This window comes from Gopherus evgoodei, chromosome 24 (assembly GCF_007399415.2).
Source record: "Gopherus evgoodei ecotype Sinaloan lineage chromosome 24, rGopEvg1_v1.p, whole genome shotgun sequence".
NCBI classification, from domain to species: domain Eukaryota; kingdom Metazoa; phylum Chordata; order Testudines; family Testudinidae; genus Gopherus; species Gopherus evgoodei.
The window spans coordinates 1,393,718-1,407,165 of record NC_044345.1 but is presented as its reverse complement, the minus strand read 5'-3'; the positions used below and the strand labels follow the sequence as shown (position 1 = coordinate 1,407,165).

The 13,448-nt window shown below is 50.7% G+C and overlaps 1 protein-coding gene across 2 annotated transcripts in view; it reads right to left on the bottom strand.

The window, feature by feature from the left end:
* The window catches only part of ADAR (adenosine deaminase RNA specific), a 32,129-nt gene that overhangs the window by 7,069 nt on the left and 11,612 nt on the right, over window positions 1-13,448 (bottom strand). Inside the window, exons 2-8 of one of the 2 annotated variants that reach the window (XM_030541801.1) lie at window positions 11,097-12,463; window positions 5,154-5,340; window positions 4,393-4,550; window positions 3,797-3,938; window positions 3,449-3,666; window positions 3,064-3,220; window positions 290-461 (exon numbers count right to left, since the gene is read on the bottom strand). In XM_030541801.1, the coding sequence (XP_030397661.1) occupies window positions 290-461; window positions 3,064-3,220; window positions 3,449-3,666; window positions 3,797-3,938; window positions 4,393-4,550; window positions 5,154-5,340; window positions 11,097-11,824 (1,762 nt within the window). In that variant the 5' untranslated portion in view covers window positions 11,825-12,463. Of the gene's footprint in view, window positions 1-289; window positions 462-3,063; window positions 3,221-3,448; window positions 3,667-3,796; window positions 3,939-4,392; window positions 4,551-5,153; window positions 5,341-11,096; window positions 12,668-13,448 lie in introns of both variants that reach the window. The other variant, XM_030541800.1, reaches the window with a different exon arrangement.

Here is a 13,448-nt window from a genome sequence, read left to right as displayed (position 1 = left end):
TGATGCCAGGAGGGAAAATCCATGCGCTGATGCACAGGCTAGCGTGTAGCAGTGCAAGCAAAGATTACGAGCGATACAGATGAAAGCACGTTCGCTTTGTTTTCTCCTTTTGTAACTAGTTCCCTGGTGACACCATGGGAACATTCTTTAACCCGTAGGATGTTAAGAGGAGACTGTGTCCCACTCTCCCTGAAGGGGCCCATAGGAATGGCCAGTGCCTACTTCTAGTAAGAAACGTATCTAGCCAGGGAGTCTGAGTTCAATGCATGCTGGAAGCAGTGGCTCATACCCGTGCCAATGCTGACTACAACTCCCAGGCCCTCTTCCCCTCGCCTCATGATGATTGCAGCCAGGATCTTCCGTCCGAGTAGGCTGTGCTGGATGCGAGCAGTGAGGGCGTTGAAGCGCTGGTGGCTCAGCATCGCTATCTGATCATGCAGGGTACTGCCGCTCACCGGGAGCTGGAAGGGGCACACAACACCAGCATTGCTAAGGGATCACACGCAGGTTATTCATTGACGTAAATAAAGACTGGAGAAGGAAGCCAGCCAGAAAGACAGCTGTTCAGTGGGAGGGCAGAATCCAGAGAGCACAAATGCCAAGGGAAAGAGCAGGTGAGTTTGCCATGGGCTAGAACAGCACAAAAGGCCAATGCAGTTTTGGGTTGCAAACGCAGAGATTACCACGGCGTGGAGCGGACACCTCTTTAGAGAACTCTGCTGCACCCACACTCGGCTCTGAGCCCCGCATCAGTGGATAGTCTGGCTTCCTGACAGCAAGGTATACTGGGGTGAGGAACAGTCTCTCCAGGGAAGGACTGGAAACCCCAGTCACTGAGAACGTTCAAAACTGAACAGTAAGAAACAATTCTGTCCCAGCTCCCTGGGACTTAGCTGGTAGGATCTCTGTCACCAGTGCCTAAGGATTTCCTGGCCAACCTCCGGACAGTGATTCTGGAGTTCTTTTGGCCAGGGACGCACTGGGTCTCTGCAGGGGTCCTCCACCTGCCCCTGGAGGAGGGGGGGCAGGGCCTGAAGTGCTTACGCGCTCAGGTCCATGTCTTCCGCCTCCAGGCCCTGCAGAGGCTCCTGTTTGGTGCGGGTAGTCCGGCGTGGAGTGTATTGGCACACGCCTTCCTCCGCCGCTTTCGAGGGCTCCGATACGACCGGCAGCTCTTTTACCTCCATCCGAGAGGTCTTCCGCGAGACCTCTCCGGGCTGCCGGTCTTCTACCAAGACCTCCTCCGGACCTGGAAGCTCTTTTCAACGACCAGGTCCGTGGCGGCCACCGTGGGGGTTGACCTCCTCGCGGAGCCCCTGCTACACAATCCCCAGCTTCGTGTGCAGGTGGCGGAGTCCCCCACGGTGTGCCAGAGGTTGGTCTCGGCGGGAGTCACCAGGGTCGGAGACCTCCTGGACTACGACCGGGGAGACTGGCTGGATCCCCTGACGCTCGCTCAGCGCATGGGGCTCTCCAGACCTCGTACTCCCCAGCGCGTACTTCAGGAGGTGAAGGCCGCTTTACTGCCCGCTGCTCGGGCTTACCTCGACCGGGTCCTGCGAGAGGGCACGCCCCGCCCACCCTCCACCCCAGGCCCCGTGGACATTTTTATCGGGCCCCTGCCCCGTGGACCCAATCGGCCCCCTCACCCTTTCACTGCCAGCCGGCTGCATGATCTGCAGCCGGTTTTGTTCCAGACCGCGCCACGGAAACATCTGTACTCGCTCGTGCTCCATACCCTTCACTACCTCACCCTCGCATCCCGCCCCGATACCAAATGGCGGGACCTCCTGCCGCCTCTCGAGGGTGAGGAGCCCCGGTGGGCCAGCTTGTACTCTGCCCTGGTCCCGAGGCCCGCCGGGGATATCAGTTGGAGGCTCCTTCACGGAGCCGTGAGCACGGGCGTGTACTTGGCGCGGTTCACATCTGTCCCTAGCACCTGCCCTTTCTGTGGTGAGAAGGAGACCTTGGCGCACGTTTATTTGGAGTGTGCCAGGTTGCAGCCCCTGTTCCGGCTCCTCCTGAATATTTTCCTGCGTTTTTGGTTGCACTTTTCCCCTCACCTTTTTATCTACACGCTCCCCATCCGTGGCCCCACGAAGTCGCGGGATCTCCTTCTCAACCTCCTCTTGGCCCTGGCCAAACTGGCCATCTACAACACCAGAGAGAGGAGGTTGGCCGATGGGATTTCCTGCGACTGTAGGGCCTATTTCCGTTCCTCCGTCTGCTCACGCATCCGGGCAGAGTTCCTCTGGGCGGCGTCCACTGGCTCCCTTGACGTCTTCGAGGAGCAGTGGGTGTTGTCCGGGGTTCTCTGCTCGGTGTCCCCATCGGGTTCCCTTCGTTTAGCCCTATGACCTCACTCCCGATCCTGTTTTTTTTTCATTAGTTGTCCCCCGTACTTATTTGGTGTCCCAGACCTGTGGGTCCTCCCCTTAGGCTGGGGGGAGGCCCTTTAGAAGTGGGCGGGCTTCGCCTGCCCACCCCCGCTGGATGCCAATAGGACCAGTGCCTAAGGAATTCTTCCTCTGGGTGCTTGTGGGAAGAGTGTATGGTGCGCACCTGGCTGCCTTCTCGGGCACTGCTCTGAATCCGCTTTTATTAGGCAAGATCTCATCTGCCAGGATCAGCTCTGCAGCAGAGAACACACATCTTAGGAGATCGCAGAGCTCAAAGCAGGACTCAGAATGGCGCAGAACTAGGACATCAATTCTGCCAGAATTAGAGCTTTGTTCACAGCCCCTTTGGAGCTGCAGTGCGATATCTGAAGGTGCCATAAGGTGGCGTAAGACTGACTGAACTTGGAATGCAGAATCACAGTGTGTGCTCTTGCTCTTACCCACAGGACTACGCTTCAGCGCTCAGGGATCAGAGTTTGGGGCTAGTTCAGTCCAGCACCAGATGCTGCCAGGAGGCAGGGTCAGAGTATGTGTGTGTCTAGCACCTGCCAGGAAAGGATAACAGACCCAGCTGGGCCCTACCTTTACAAGTTGCTGATCTGCAGGGGGTAGCTTTGGGACAAAAGGACAAGTGACAGCCTAGCTCTGGGGAGAGAGAAATTACCTCTGTGATGCTCGGTCCTTCGGTGCGCTCAGCCTTCTCCGTTTCCCCAATCAGCACTCTGAGTGCCGCATCAGCTGCTTCCTGCTTGCCTTGCTTTTTGTTGTGTGCAGTCACGGCTGGGAACCAGCGGCCTCCCACCTTGGCCTGGTAGACAAACCTGCAGAGGGAGCAGCAGCATGTCACTAGGAGAGCAAGGTTTAAAAACCAAGTGGTTTTTATTTGTACCTGCCAGCTGTAGGAAGGTGGATGACGCTCTGACAGGAGCTAGCTCTGTTATCAGCCTGCAGCTTTCACCAGGAATTTGCTGTCCTAGGCAGGAGTCTGCACTTACTTCAGGAGGGCACAGACGGTGCCAGTTTTGTCATGGACATTCACAGCGACTTACTTCGGATCGTGAGGCGGTCCCATCTGATCGACCATTTTGAACTCTGCTGCAAACCCGTTGGAACGGGCGTATTCCAGCAGGCCACTGATGGGATTGGCATTGAGGTATTTGATCAGCTCCCCGACGCCCTTGGCTTTTGCTGCCTTTGACTCATCCGGATTCAGAGGCTGGGCAACAAGCGGATCCAGGGACGGCTCACTCAGGACCTCTCCGGAGGGCTAAAGAAGAGTTAGACAAGAGGAGCCAGTTAAATAGTTAGTAGTATGTACTACAGCAGGGTAACTGCCACAGCCAGCCCGGGGTAAAATCCTACTGGAGGGAGGAGTAAAGGATGCAAGGTGTTTCTACCTGTTCTGGGAAGAACTGGCCCCCAGCTTCCCCACGGAGGATCTTCACAGCAACCTCAGCTGCCATCTGCTTTGCTCCCTTCTTGCTGTTGGCTACCACCGCGGGGAACATCTGCTCACCCACCTTCACACAGTATTTGAACCTGGCAGGATGTTACACCATGAGAAGAATGTTAAAGCAGCCGCTTCGGTCTGCTCTTTGCACCAACTCCCAGGTCAAGTCGGGCTAAAGATGCACAAGGAACATTTCCAAGTTATCAGCAGTTTAAGAGCATCAGGATGACTGGATGCTCCAAAAGCACTGGTGTGGCACTGCCATGAATGGTATTCAGGACTGGCCCCTGAGCTCCGAACCTGTCCTTGGGTTGCAGACACCCAGCCTCCCAGGAGGAAGGCATTCCTTGACCTCTCTCTGGGGCACATAGGGCCTCGGGGGAGCCAGGTCCAGACGTCCTTGAGCAAGATGAGCACTCAGGTAACACAGTGAAGTGTATGGGAACCTGGACAGATGGGGTAACGTGGCTGGTTCCTCTGACTGGAGAGGAAATAAAGAGAAGAATCCCTACCCACCCCCCCAATTAACACTATGTGCCATACTTGGGGTCATGGGGTGGTCCCTCCTGAGACAGCAGCTGGAATTCACATGTGTTCCCTGATTTCTGTCCATATTCCATTAATATGCTGATGGGGTTCTTCCCGGATGACAAGTGTAGCTGTGCCACTGCAGACGAAGGCTCTGGCTCTGGGTGTGCAGGCTACGGTGAGATACAGAGAGGTGACTCAGCCGAGCTCCCACTCACAGGCTGCTGTTGTCAGGCACTAGCCCAGGGGCTGCAACCTTCTGTCAACTCGGAGATGCTAACTACAGGACAAAGCCAACCCAGCCAAGAGCACCACATTGCAACAAGAGCATGGCAGCTTCACATCTGTGGTTCTGCTTCCGCACCCCTTTGTGTACTCAAAAGAAGCCACTTTTGCGACAAGCAAGAGAAGTGTGAGGCCTTTGGTGGAACGTTCTGCCCATTCTGGGCAATCCCCAAATAGCACCTGAGAATGCCAATTCCAGAAAGAGAAAGGCGGGGTGCCCTCATACAGGCTTGAAACAGTTTCCCCACACTCAATTTGGAATCACATTTCCTTTGGGGAAGGGACAATCTCTAGCTCCTTTACATCACCCTCCCCTGACAGCTAGTGCTGGGCCAGCCTGCCCCAAATACTGTCTTGACACTGCATCTGTGAATGGCAAATCTCAGCAGCAGCAGAGGACAGCTCTTTTGGGAGAGAAGGGCTATGAACACAGGCATCAAGGCACTGATTTCAGCCTGAATGTCGCCCAGAACAAATAGTGTGGGACTCACCAACTCTGCTTCTGAGCTGTCAGGGACAAATGACTCCTCCCCTTCCATGCCATCCTCCCCTTGGTTCTCAGCTTCACGCATCAGGATTTTCATGGCATTGGCAGCTGCCTCTTGCTTGGCCAGTTTTTTGCTACCTGCTTCTGCTGGTGGGAACCGGCGCCCGTTTATCACGGCCTGGAACTTAAATCTTTGTAGAGGAAGAGACAAGGACAAACATGTGACCGGTCACTCCAGATACCAGCCTGGCCCTCCTGCACTACGCCTCTAGCCTAGCTCTTGGAACTCTAGTGGGAAGGGGCTGCTGGTTCCCGTGGTGCGGAAGCAAACGGGTCAAGGCTGCAGAAGGGCCAGACTTTGGTGCAGGCCTTCAGAGGCTTCATTTCGAAGTTTACACAGCCTTCCACAGCAGATGTGGTGGCATAGACCCCAATGAGTTTAGCCCTAATGCTGCAGAACGAGTCTCCTTGGTCCAGAGGCTGCATGAGTCATTAACTCATTGGCTGTTCTCACCGCACAGAGTGCAAATCCAAGACAGTCTCCAGCATGGGGGAAAGGAAGGTTGAAAGCCGGTCAGGCAGCAGTCTGAATTGTCGCATCTGTGCCTAGTCACTTTGTCCCTCAGACAGGATCTGAGCTGCCTGCCAACTCTCTGCACAGCATCTTTGCCGGGCACTTCCTCGTTTAAACCTTTTCTCTTTGACAGACGTCCCTGCCTCTCTCTCAAGGGCAGACCCCAATGACAGCTTAGGCCAGCTAAATTTCTTTATGTCACCCAGCCTTTTGCAGAGGTGGACTCCTCTCAGGAAAAAGCAGTTTGAACTGGATCTAGGGGCAGGCCGTTGAGGCTAACTCCATTCAGACCTTTCCCTAAAGAGAAAGCTTGGATTTTGTCTTTGGGAAGGAGGCCAGTTTTCCCGTCTAGTGGGCCTATTGACATATTCCAGTGTGGCATAAACGGTGCTTTGCACTGTCACATCAGTGCCCAGGAATGGCCACAATATCAAAAAGTATCCTCAACAGAGTATCATAAAGGCCCAGAAAAAAATCCCATTCTCTGACTGCAAGTGCCATGCTCCGCCTTTGCTCGTAGGGACAGAGGATGCTCCGAACTGCCATGGCAATGAGATGCTTGCAGCGAATGACAAGCTGCAGAGTTGCTAACTAGGGGCTCCATGAGGTTAAATTCCAGCTGTGCAAATGGTGTTGGGATCAGAAAAGAGACCTAAGGGCCCGAAACCACAGGAAACCTGGAGGACATTTTTCCCCCTCGTCCCAGTAAGTTGCTGCAGAGGATTTCCCACTCCTGGGCAGAGACATCAGTTTCTGTTCATCCGTATTCAGGGGGAACTCTCTCTCTAAAGCAGGGGTTCTCAGACTGGGGGGTCGGGACCCCGTGGGGGGTCGCACGAGCTGTCAGCCTCCACCCCAAACCCTGCTTTGCCTCCAGCATTTATAATGGTGTTGAATATATAAACGGGTTGAACTCAGAGGCCCGCTATGAGAAAGGGGTCATCAGTACAATAGCTTGAGAACCACTGCTCTAGAGGTTATTTTCCTCTATTTCCCCTGCCTTTACTGACTTCCCCTCATTTTACTCTTATTCCAGTCCTTCTAGAGGCAACTCTAGAGTCAATGGGAGTCAAGACTGTGCAACTGAGAGCAGAATTCGGTCCTTTACACTCTCAGCTGCTTTCGGTTTCCTTTCCAGCTGAACCATTCAGCAGTGTGAAATAGCAGGAAGGACAGCACTGCGTGTTCCTTTTCTGTCCTGCTCACTGGGGACTGGGGGGTTTCTGAGGGAAAGAGCTGATTGTTTTGGTGAATGGTCTTTTCTGTTTTAGTTAAGGGATCTTGAGTCCTTTGGCTGAGGCACATGAACCGTGCGGGTGATGAGACTGGCTGTCACAGGAAGAAGCACAGCAAATATTGACACACTGGCCCTGCAAATCTAGGATGAGGCAATTAGATGGGAAGTTAATTGAGGCCAAACAGAATCACAGAAATGTGGTGCTGAAAGGGACCTTGAGAAGTCATGGGCCAAGTAAACCTAGATCATCCCTGACAGGGGTTGGTCCAACTTGTTTTTAAAAGTTTCCAATGATGGGGACTCCATGGCCTCCCTTGAAGCCTATTCCAGAGTTTAACTCCTCCTCGAGTTAGAAAGATTTTCCTAATATCTAACCTAAGGGCTTGGCTACGCTGGAGAGTTGCAGTGCTGGTGGTGGCTTTACAGCGCTGCAACTTACTCACCGTCCACACTTGCAAGGCACCTACAGCGCTGCATCTCCCTCGCTGCAGCGCTGGCTGTACTCCACCTTGACGAGAGGAATAAAGAGAACAGCGCTGGTGCTGCAGTGCTGGGGTGCCAGTGTAAACAGTGATTAATCTTACTACGCTGTAACTGACCTCCGGACGCTTCCCATAATGCTTAAGTAAAGATAACATTCTTTGTTTTGTTGTGAACTCAGGGCTCCCGGAGCTGCTTATGTAAAAAACAAACACAGCTCCTGTTTGCTGGAGCAGAGGCAGGGAGGGGGGATCCCCTAGTATTTGCTTGAGGAGAAAAGCAGCCCGGGGGGGGAGGGGGCGTCCGTTTTGGAGCAGCTGCTTATCTAGTCTGAAGGCTATTTGCATTTAGTGAATAAGAGAGGGGTGGGGGAAGGGGTCAAAACTTTTAAAATGATGGAAGGTTGGTGCTGTGTATCTTCCAGTCCTTAGAACTTGCAAGGCAGGGAGCTGACACAGTGTCAGCTCCAAAAATCCACTCTCTGTGTCTCCCCCGTGCTCCCTGTCACACTCCACTCCACCCACCTCTTTTGAAAAGCACGTTGCAGCCACTTGAACGCTGGGATAGCTGCCCATAATGCACCCTCCCTACAGCGCGGCAAATGCTGCAAATGTGGCCACACTGCAGTGCTTTCCCTACACAGCTGTACAAAGACAGCTGTAACTCCCAGCGCTGCACACCTGCAAGTGTAGCCAAGCCCTAAGTCTCCCTTGAAGATGAAGCACATGACTTCTTGTCTTCCCTTCAGGGGACATGGAGAACAACTGATCACCATCCTCATTATAGGCCCTTAACAATCTTCCAATATGTTACCAGTCCCCCCTTGGTCGTCTTTTCTCAAGACTGAACATGCCCAGTTTTTTAACCTTTGATAATTTTTAGTGCTCTCTTCTGGATTCTCTCCAATTTGTCCCCATCTTTCTTAAATTGTGGTGCCCAAAACTGGACACAGGACTCCCCCTCGGCCCTCACCAGTGCCAAGCAGAGTGAGACAATCCACTCCTGTGTCTGTCTTACCACACGCCTGTTAATACACCCATATTAGCCTTTTTGCAGCTGCATCCCAAGAATGATCCACTAGAACCCCCATATTCTTTCTAGCAATACAACCACTCACACAGTTATTCCCCATTTCATAGTTGTGTATTTGATTTTTCCTTCCTAAGTGAAGTACTTGGCACTTGTTTTACTTGAATTTCATCATGTTGAACTCAGACCAATTCTCCAATTTGTCACGGTCATTTTGAATTCTAATCCCACCCTCCAAAGTGCTTGTAACCCCTCCCAGCTTGGAGCCATCTGTGAATTTGATAAGCATGCTCTCCACTCCATTATCCAAGTTATTAATGAAAATATTGACTAGTATCAGACCCAGGATTGACCAATGCAGAACCTTCCTAGATATGTCCTCCCAATTTGACAGCAAACCATTGATAACGACTCTGTGAGTACAGTCTTTCAACCAGCTGTGCACCCACGTTACTGTCATCTACACCACATTTTCCTAGTCTGCTTATGAGACTGTCATGAGAGACTGTGTCAAAAGCCTGACTAAAAACAAGTTATATCACATCTACTGCTTTCCCCCATCCACTAGGCCACTAACCCTGTCAAAGAAGGAAATTAAGTTGGTTTAGCATAATTTGTTCTTGACAAATCCATGCTGACTATTCCTTATAATCCTGTTATCCTCCAGGTGCTGACAAATGGATGGCATAATCATTCGCTCCAGTATCTTTCCAGGTACTGAAGTCAGGCTGACTGGTCTATAATTCCCCAGGTCGGTCTTGTTTCCCTTTTTTAAGAAAGATGTTACTTTTCCCTGTCTCCAGTTTTCTGGAACCTCTCCCATCCTCCAGGAGTTCTCAATAATTGCTAATTATTATATTGCTTCATCTAGTTCCTTAACTACCCTAGGATGAGTTTGATCAGGCCCTGATGACATGAATTCATCTAACTTATCCAAATATTCTTTAACCCGTTCTTTCCCTATTTTGACTCGCATTCCCTCCCCCATTGTTAATATTATTTGTGTTGAGTATCTGGTCATAATTAACCTTTTTAGTGAAGACTGAAGCAAAATAGGCACGCAGCACCTCAGCTTTCTTGATATCATCAGTTATTAGCTCTCCTTTCCCAAGTAGAGGACCTACACTTTCCTTCATCTTTCTCTTGCTCCTAATGTATTTAAAGAACCACCTTTTATTACTTACTGCCTTTTATGTCTCGTCAGGTGGAACTCATTTTGTTCCTTCGCCTTTCTGATTTTGTCCCTACACACTTGTGCTGTTCTTTTGTACTCCTCCTTATCAATGTGACCATGTTTCCACTTTTTGTAGGATTCCTTTTTCTTTCCAGGTCATTAAAGAGAGCCTGATGGAGCCATGTTGACCACCTACTCTTCTTATCTTTCCTTTGCACTGGAATAGTTGGCAGTGGTGCCTTTAATACTGTCTCCTTGAGGAACTGTCAGCTTTCTTGAACTCCTTTTTCCCTTAGATTTTCTTCCCATGGGATCTCACCTACCAGTTTTCTGAGTTTGTTAAAGTCGGCTTTTCGGAAGTCCAGTGGCTTTATTCTGCTGCTTTCACTCCTTCCTTTTCCTAGACCAGTGATCCCTAACCTTTTTGTGGCCAGTAGAACACTCACGTTGTCAGAAGCATGTGGCGGGCACCAACAATTTTTCAAGACTTATTTTGTATTTGTACATAATACAAAAAAATCATATTTAATATTACATAATATATTAATCAAGAGAGAAGCCGGAGAAAAGCTGCAAGGAAAGAGAACACTGGTGCCTGCAGCCCCGGAATACTCTGTTCCCAGCAGACGCAGGGCCCCGGATTCTCTCCTCTGCTGGACACTGGGCGGGTCCCGCGCCTGCTGGGGACCGAGAACACTGCGCCTGCAGCCTGAGTTCTCTGTCCCCGGCAGGCGTAGGGCCATGGCTTCTTTCCCCTGCTGGGCACTAGGCGGGCACACATAAATACCCTGGTGGGCACCATGGCACCCACGGGCACCACGTTGGGGACCACTATCCTAGACTCATGAAATCTGTTATTTCACAATCACTGTCACCCACACTGCCTTTCACCTTCAGATTCACTACCAATTACTCCCTGTTGGTCAGAAGCCAGTCTAAAATGGGTGTCCCCTAATTACTTCCTCACTTTCTTTGTCTCCAAGAATGTACTGGAAATTTTGTGTTTTGCCCTATTACATTCCTGACAGATGTCTGCCTAGTTAAAGTCCCTCGTTACTATTAGGTCCTATGTTTTGGATATTTCTGTTATTTGCTGTAGAAATACCTCAGCCACTCCACTCCTGATTGGGTGCTCTATAGCAGACCTGACTAAGACATCACCTCTATTTCTTAACCCTTTTATCTTTACTCAGATATTCTCAACTGGTCTGCCTCCCACCTCCTTCTGGGCCTCAGAACAAGTGTCTATATCCTTTATGTATAATGTAACCCTCTCCTCCCTTTTCTCCCTGCCTGTCCTTTCTGAACAAGCTAATGCCCCTCTATACCACTATTCCAGTCATGAGACTTATCCCACCAAGGCTCTGTGATACCAATTAAATCATAATTTAGCTTATGTACATCTCTTTAAGCAGAAAAGAATAGCAAAGGAAACCCATGTTCTCTTTCTTACCTTGGTTCATGTGAGGGTCCACTCTGCTCCAAAAGGGCAAATTCACAGCGCTGGTAAGTGTACTGGCTATATTCGATGAGGCCGCTGACCGGATTCTTCTCCTGACAGGCAATCAGCTTTTCTAAGGGCGTACACTGGAACGCAGTGTCAAATTGGGCAGCATAGCTGGGAGATGAGGGGGATTCCATGATGCATCTCAACTCATCTGCCTGTTTATTGATGGCATTCAGGTCATCTGGAATGTCATCTGTGGCCCACTTGCCATTTTCAGAGTTGTCATAGTTCATGAAGCGGTATCTGGGCTTCCGGGCTCGCAGGCCTGGGTCAGGAGCACTGGTGTCAGTCTGTTCTGTTTGGTCAGAGGCCTGCTGTCCATTCTTTACATTTTCTTCTTCTTCCATCTTTACTTCTTTGAAAGGCAACACACTCTCCTGTGGATCCGGCTCTACGCAGGCAGCTGGAAACTCTGGCTCTGGGGCGGGAGGTGGCATTTCCGTTACTTCATTGGCTTTTATCTTGATCTGCATCCTCTCCCGTTTCTTTTCAGTGAGGGACCATTTGGGGGGGGTTGTGTTCTCCTTGTGGACTTCTCCCAGTTTTTCCAGGGCTCTGAGAGTGGTGTTAACATCCTTGGCCTTTGAAAAACCAATGTTTTTTGCAAGGTTGTATGCTGTGGAGTCTGTGACACTGAACAAATAGTTGCAGATTTTCTCCTTGACTTCAGCCATGATGGGAGACTCGGTACTGTCTTCTGAGTCAACTGGGGAGCTTTCTGTTTCTTGACTCTCAGAAGCTGTCTCTCTCCAATGACTCCTGTCGGCGGTAGCACTTCCTTCGCACACTGCCCCTATAGAGCCAGATTTGTCCGCAATCCGCCACAAAGGGGGGGTCTCTCCTTCTTTATGCAGTTTACCTTCCCGGAGAAGTTTGTACAGAGAACGATTCACTTCTTTCTTTTGGGTTTTAAGTTTACGGGCGAGTTCACGACCTGTACAGGACTCCCCCTGCCTGAGCTGCCCTAAAATTGTCAAAATTTCTTGCTCCCTGTTTTGCTCAGCAACAGACAGTCTCTGGAAATTCAGGTTGAAATGGTCAAATTCCCTTTCTGATTTTCTGTAGTTGTACTGAGCTGGGGGATAAGATGGTAAACTTCGCGTTTGCTGACTGATATAGGGGGGTCTTAAGCTCCCAGCTGTGCCCCAGCTGTTGTGCCCACTCCCTCTAGGAATTGGTACAGCAGCTCGTGGACCCCTGATGTGTTGCTCTACTTGTGGCCTTTGTTTCCAAAAAGGGTACAGGGGAGCTTCAGTGATTTGCCCCAAGAGGAACTGTACCTGCTGGTTTCTGAATCTGTCGCGATTATTTTCCTGTGGGACAAGAGAGTTGTTAAAAAAGGCTGGATTAGGACTGCAGTAGATATGTTTTGGGGGTGTTTGATAAGAGCCTTTGCCTCGACCAAAACCTGTGTTCATAGCGTGCTGCTGGAATGCAAGTGTGAATCTGGGCTCTTGCACACCAGAAGAGAGGCAGCTGTGGTTCGCTTTCCACTCGCACAATTGATGCACACAGGCCTGCCAAAAGGAAAGAACAAGGTTCAGAACTCAATTACACTCCCAGAGGAGCCCAGGGCTACAGTATGACCAGCCTCTTCACTCCAAGACAATGTATAACCACCTTCTTGGCTAACCTTGCCTGCAGCCTACAAGCCCTGTCGCTATGCTACGCTATGCTACGCCAGGTAAATGAAACTGACAACGCGTTTGCCCAAGCCCCTGCCCCAAACACAAAACTGACCTGAAAAGAATTCTGAAGGAGCCTAACAATCAGAAATAACTTCATTCGCAAGACTCAGCACTCTCACTGGCTGTTGGGTATTTCAGATTGGATCAATCATGATCATATTTTGCCCTTCCGTTGTGCCCTACATCTAAGGATCTCAGCGAGCTTTCCAAGCACAATTCTCCCATTTCACATATGAGAAAACGAAGGCCCAGAGAGGTCAAATGGCTTGCCAAGCATCACCCAGTGAGTCTGCAGAGCATCTAAGTTGTGGCTCAGTCCACACGAACATCTCTTCCTCCCTTGATGGAGTGTGACCTATACAGCTAATTCTCTCATTTCATGATGCTTTAAAGAGATAAGACACATGGGAACCAGATAGCGCAGAGGGTTGGTAATAGGATGCAAAGCCTTTTAGGGCTGCAGTTCAGATCCAGCTCACACCAGTCACAAACGTGGCACCATCATCTGATTACAAGTGAATTTTGGTCTGAGCCATCAGCCTGGAACCAGTGAGATAGCCACCACTACTGACTGGGATGCTCTAATCCTACCCAAGCGTGACAGCAGCCG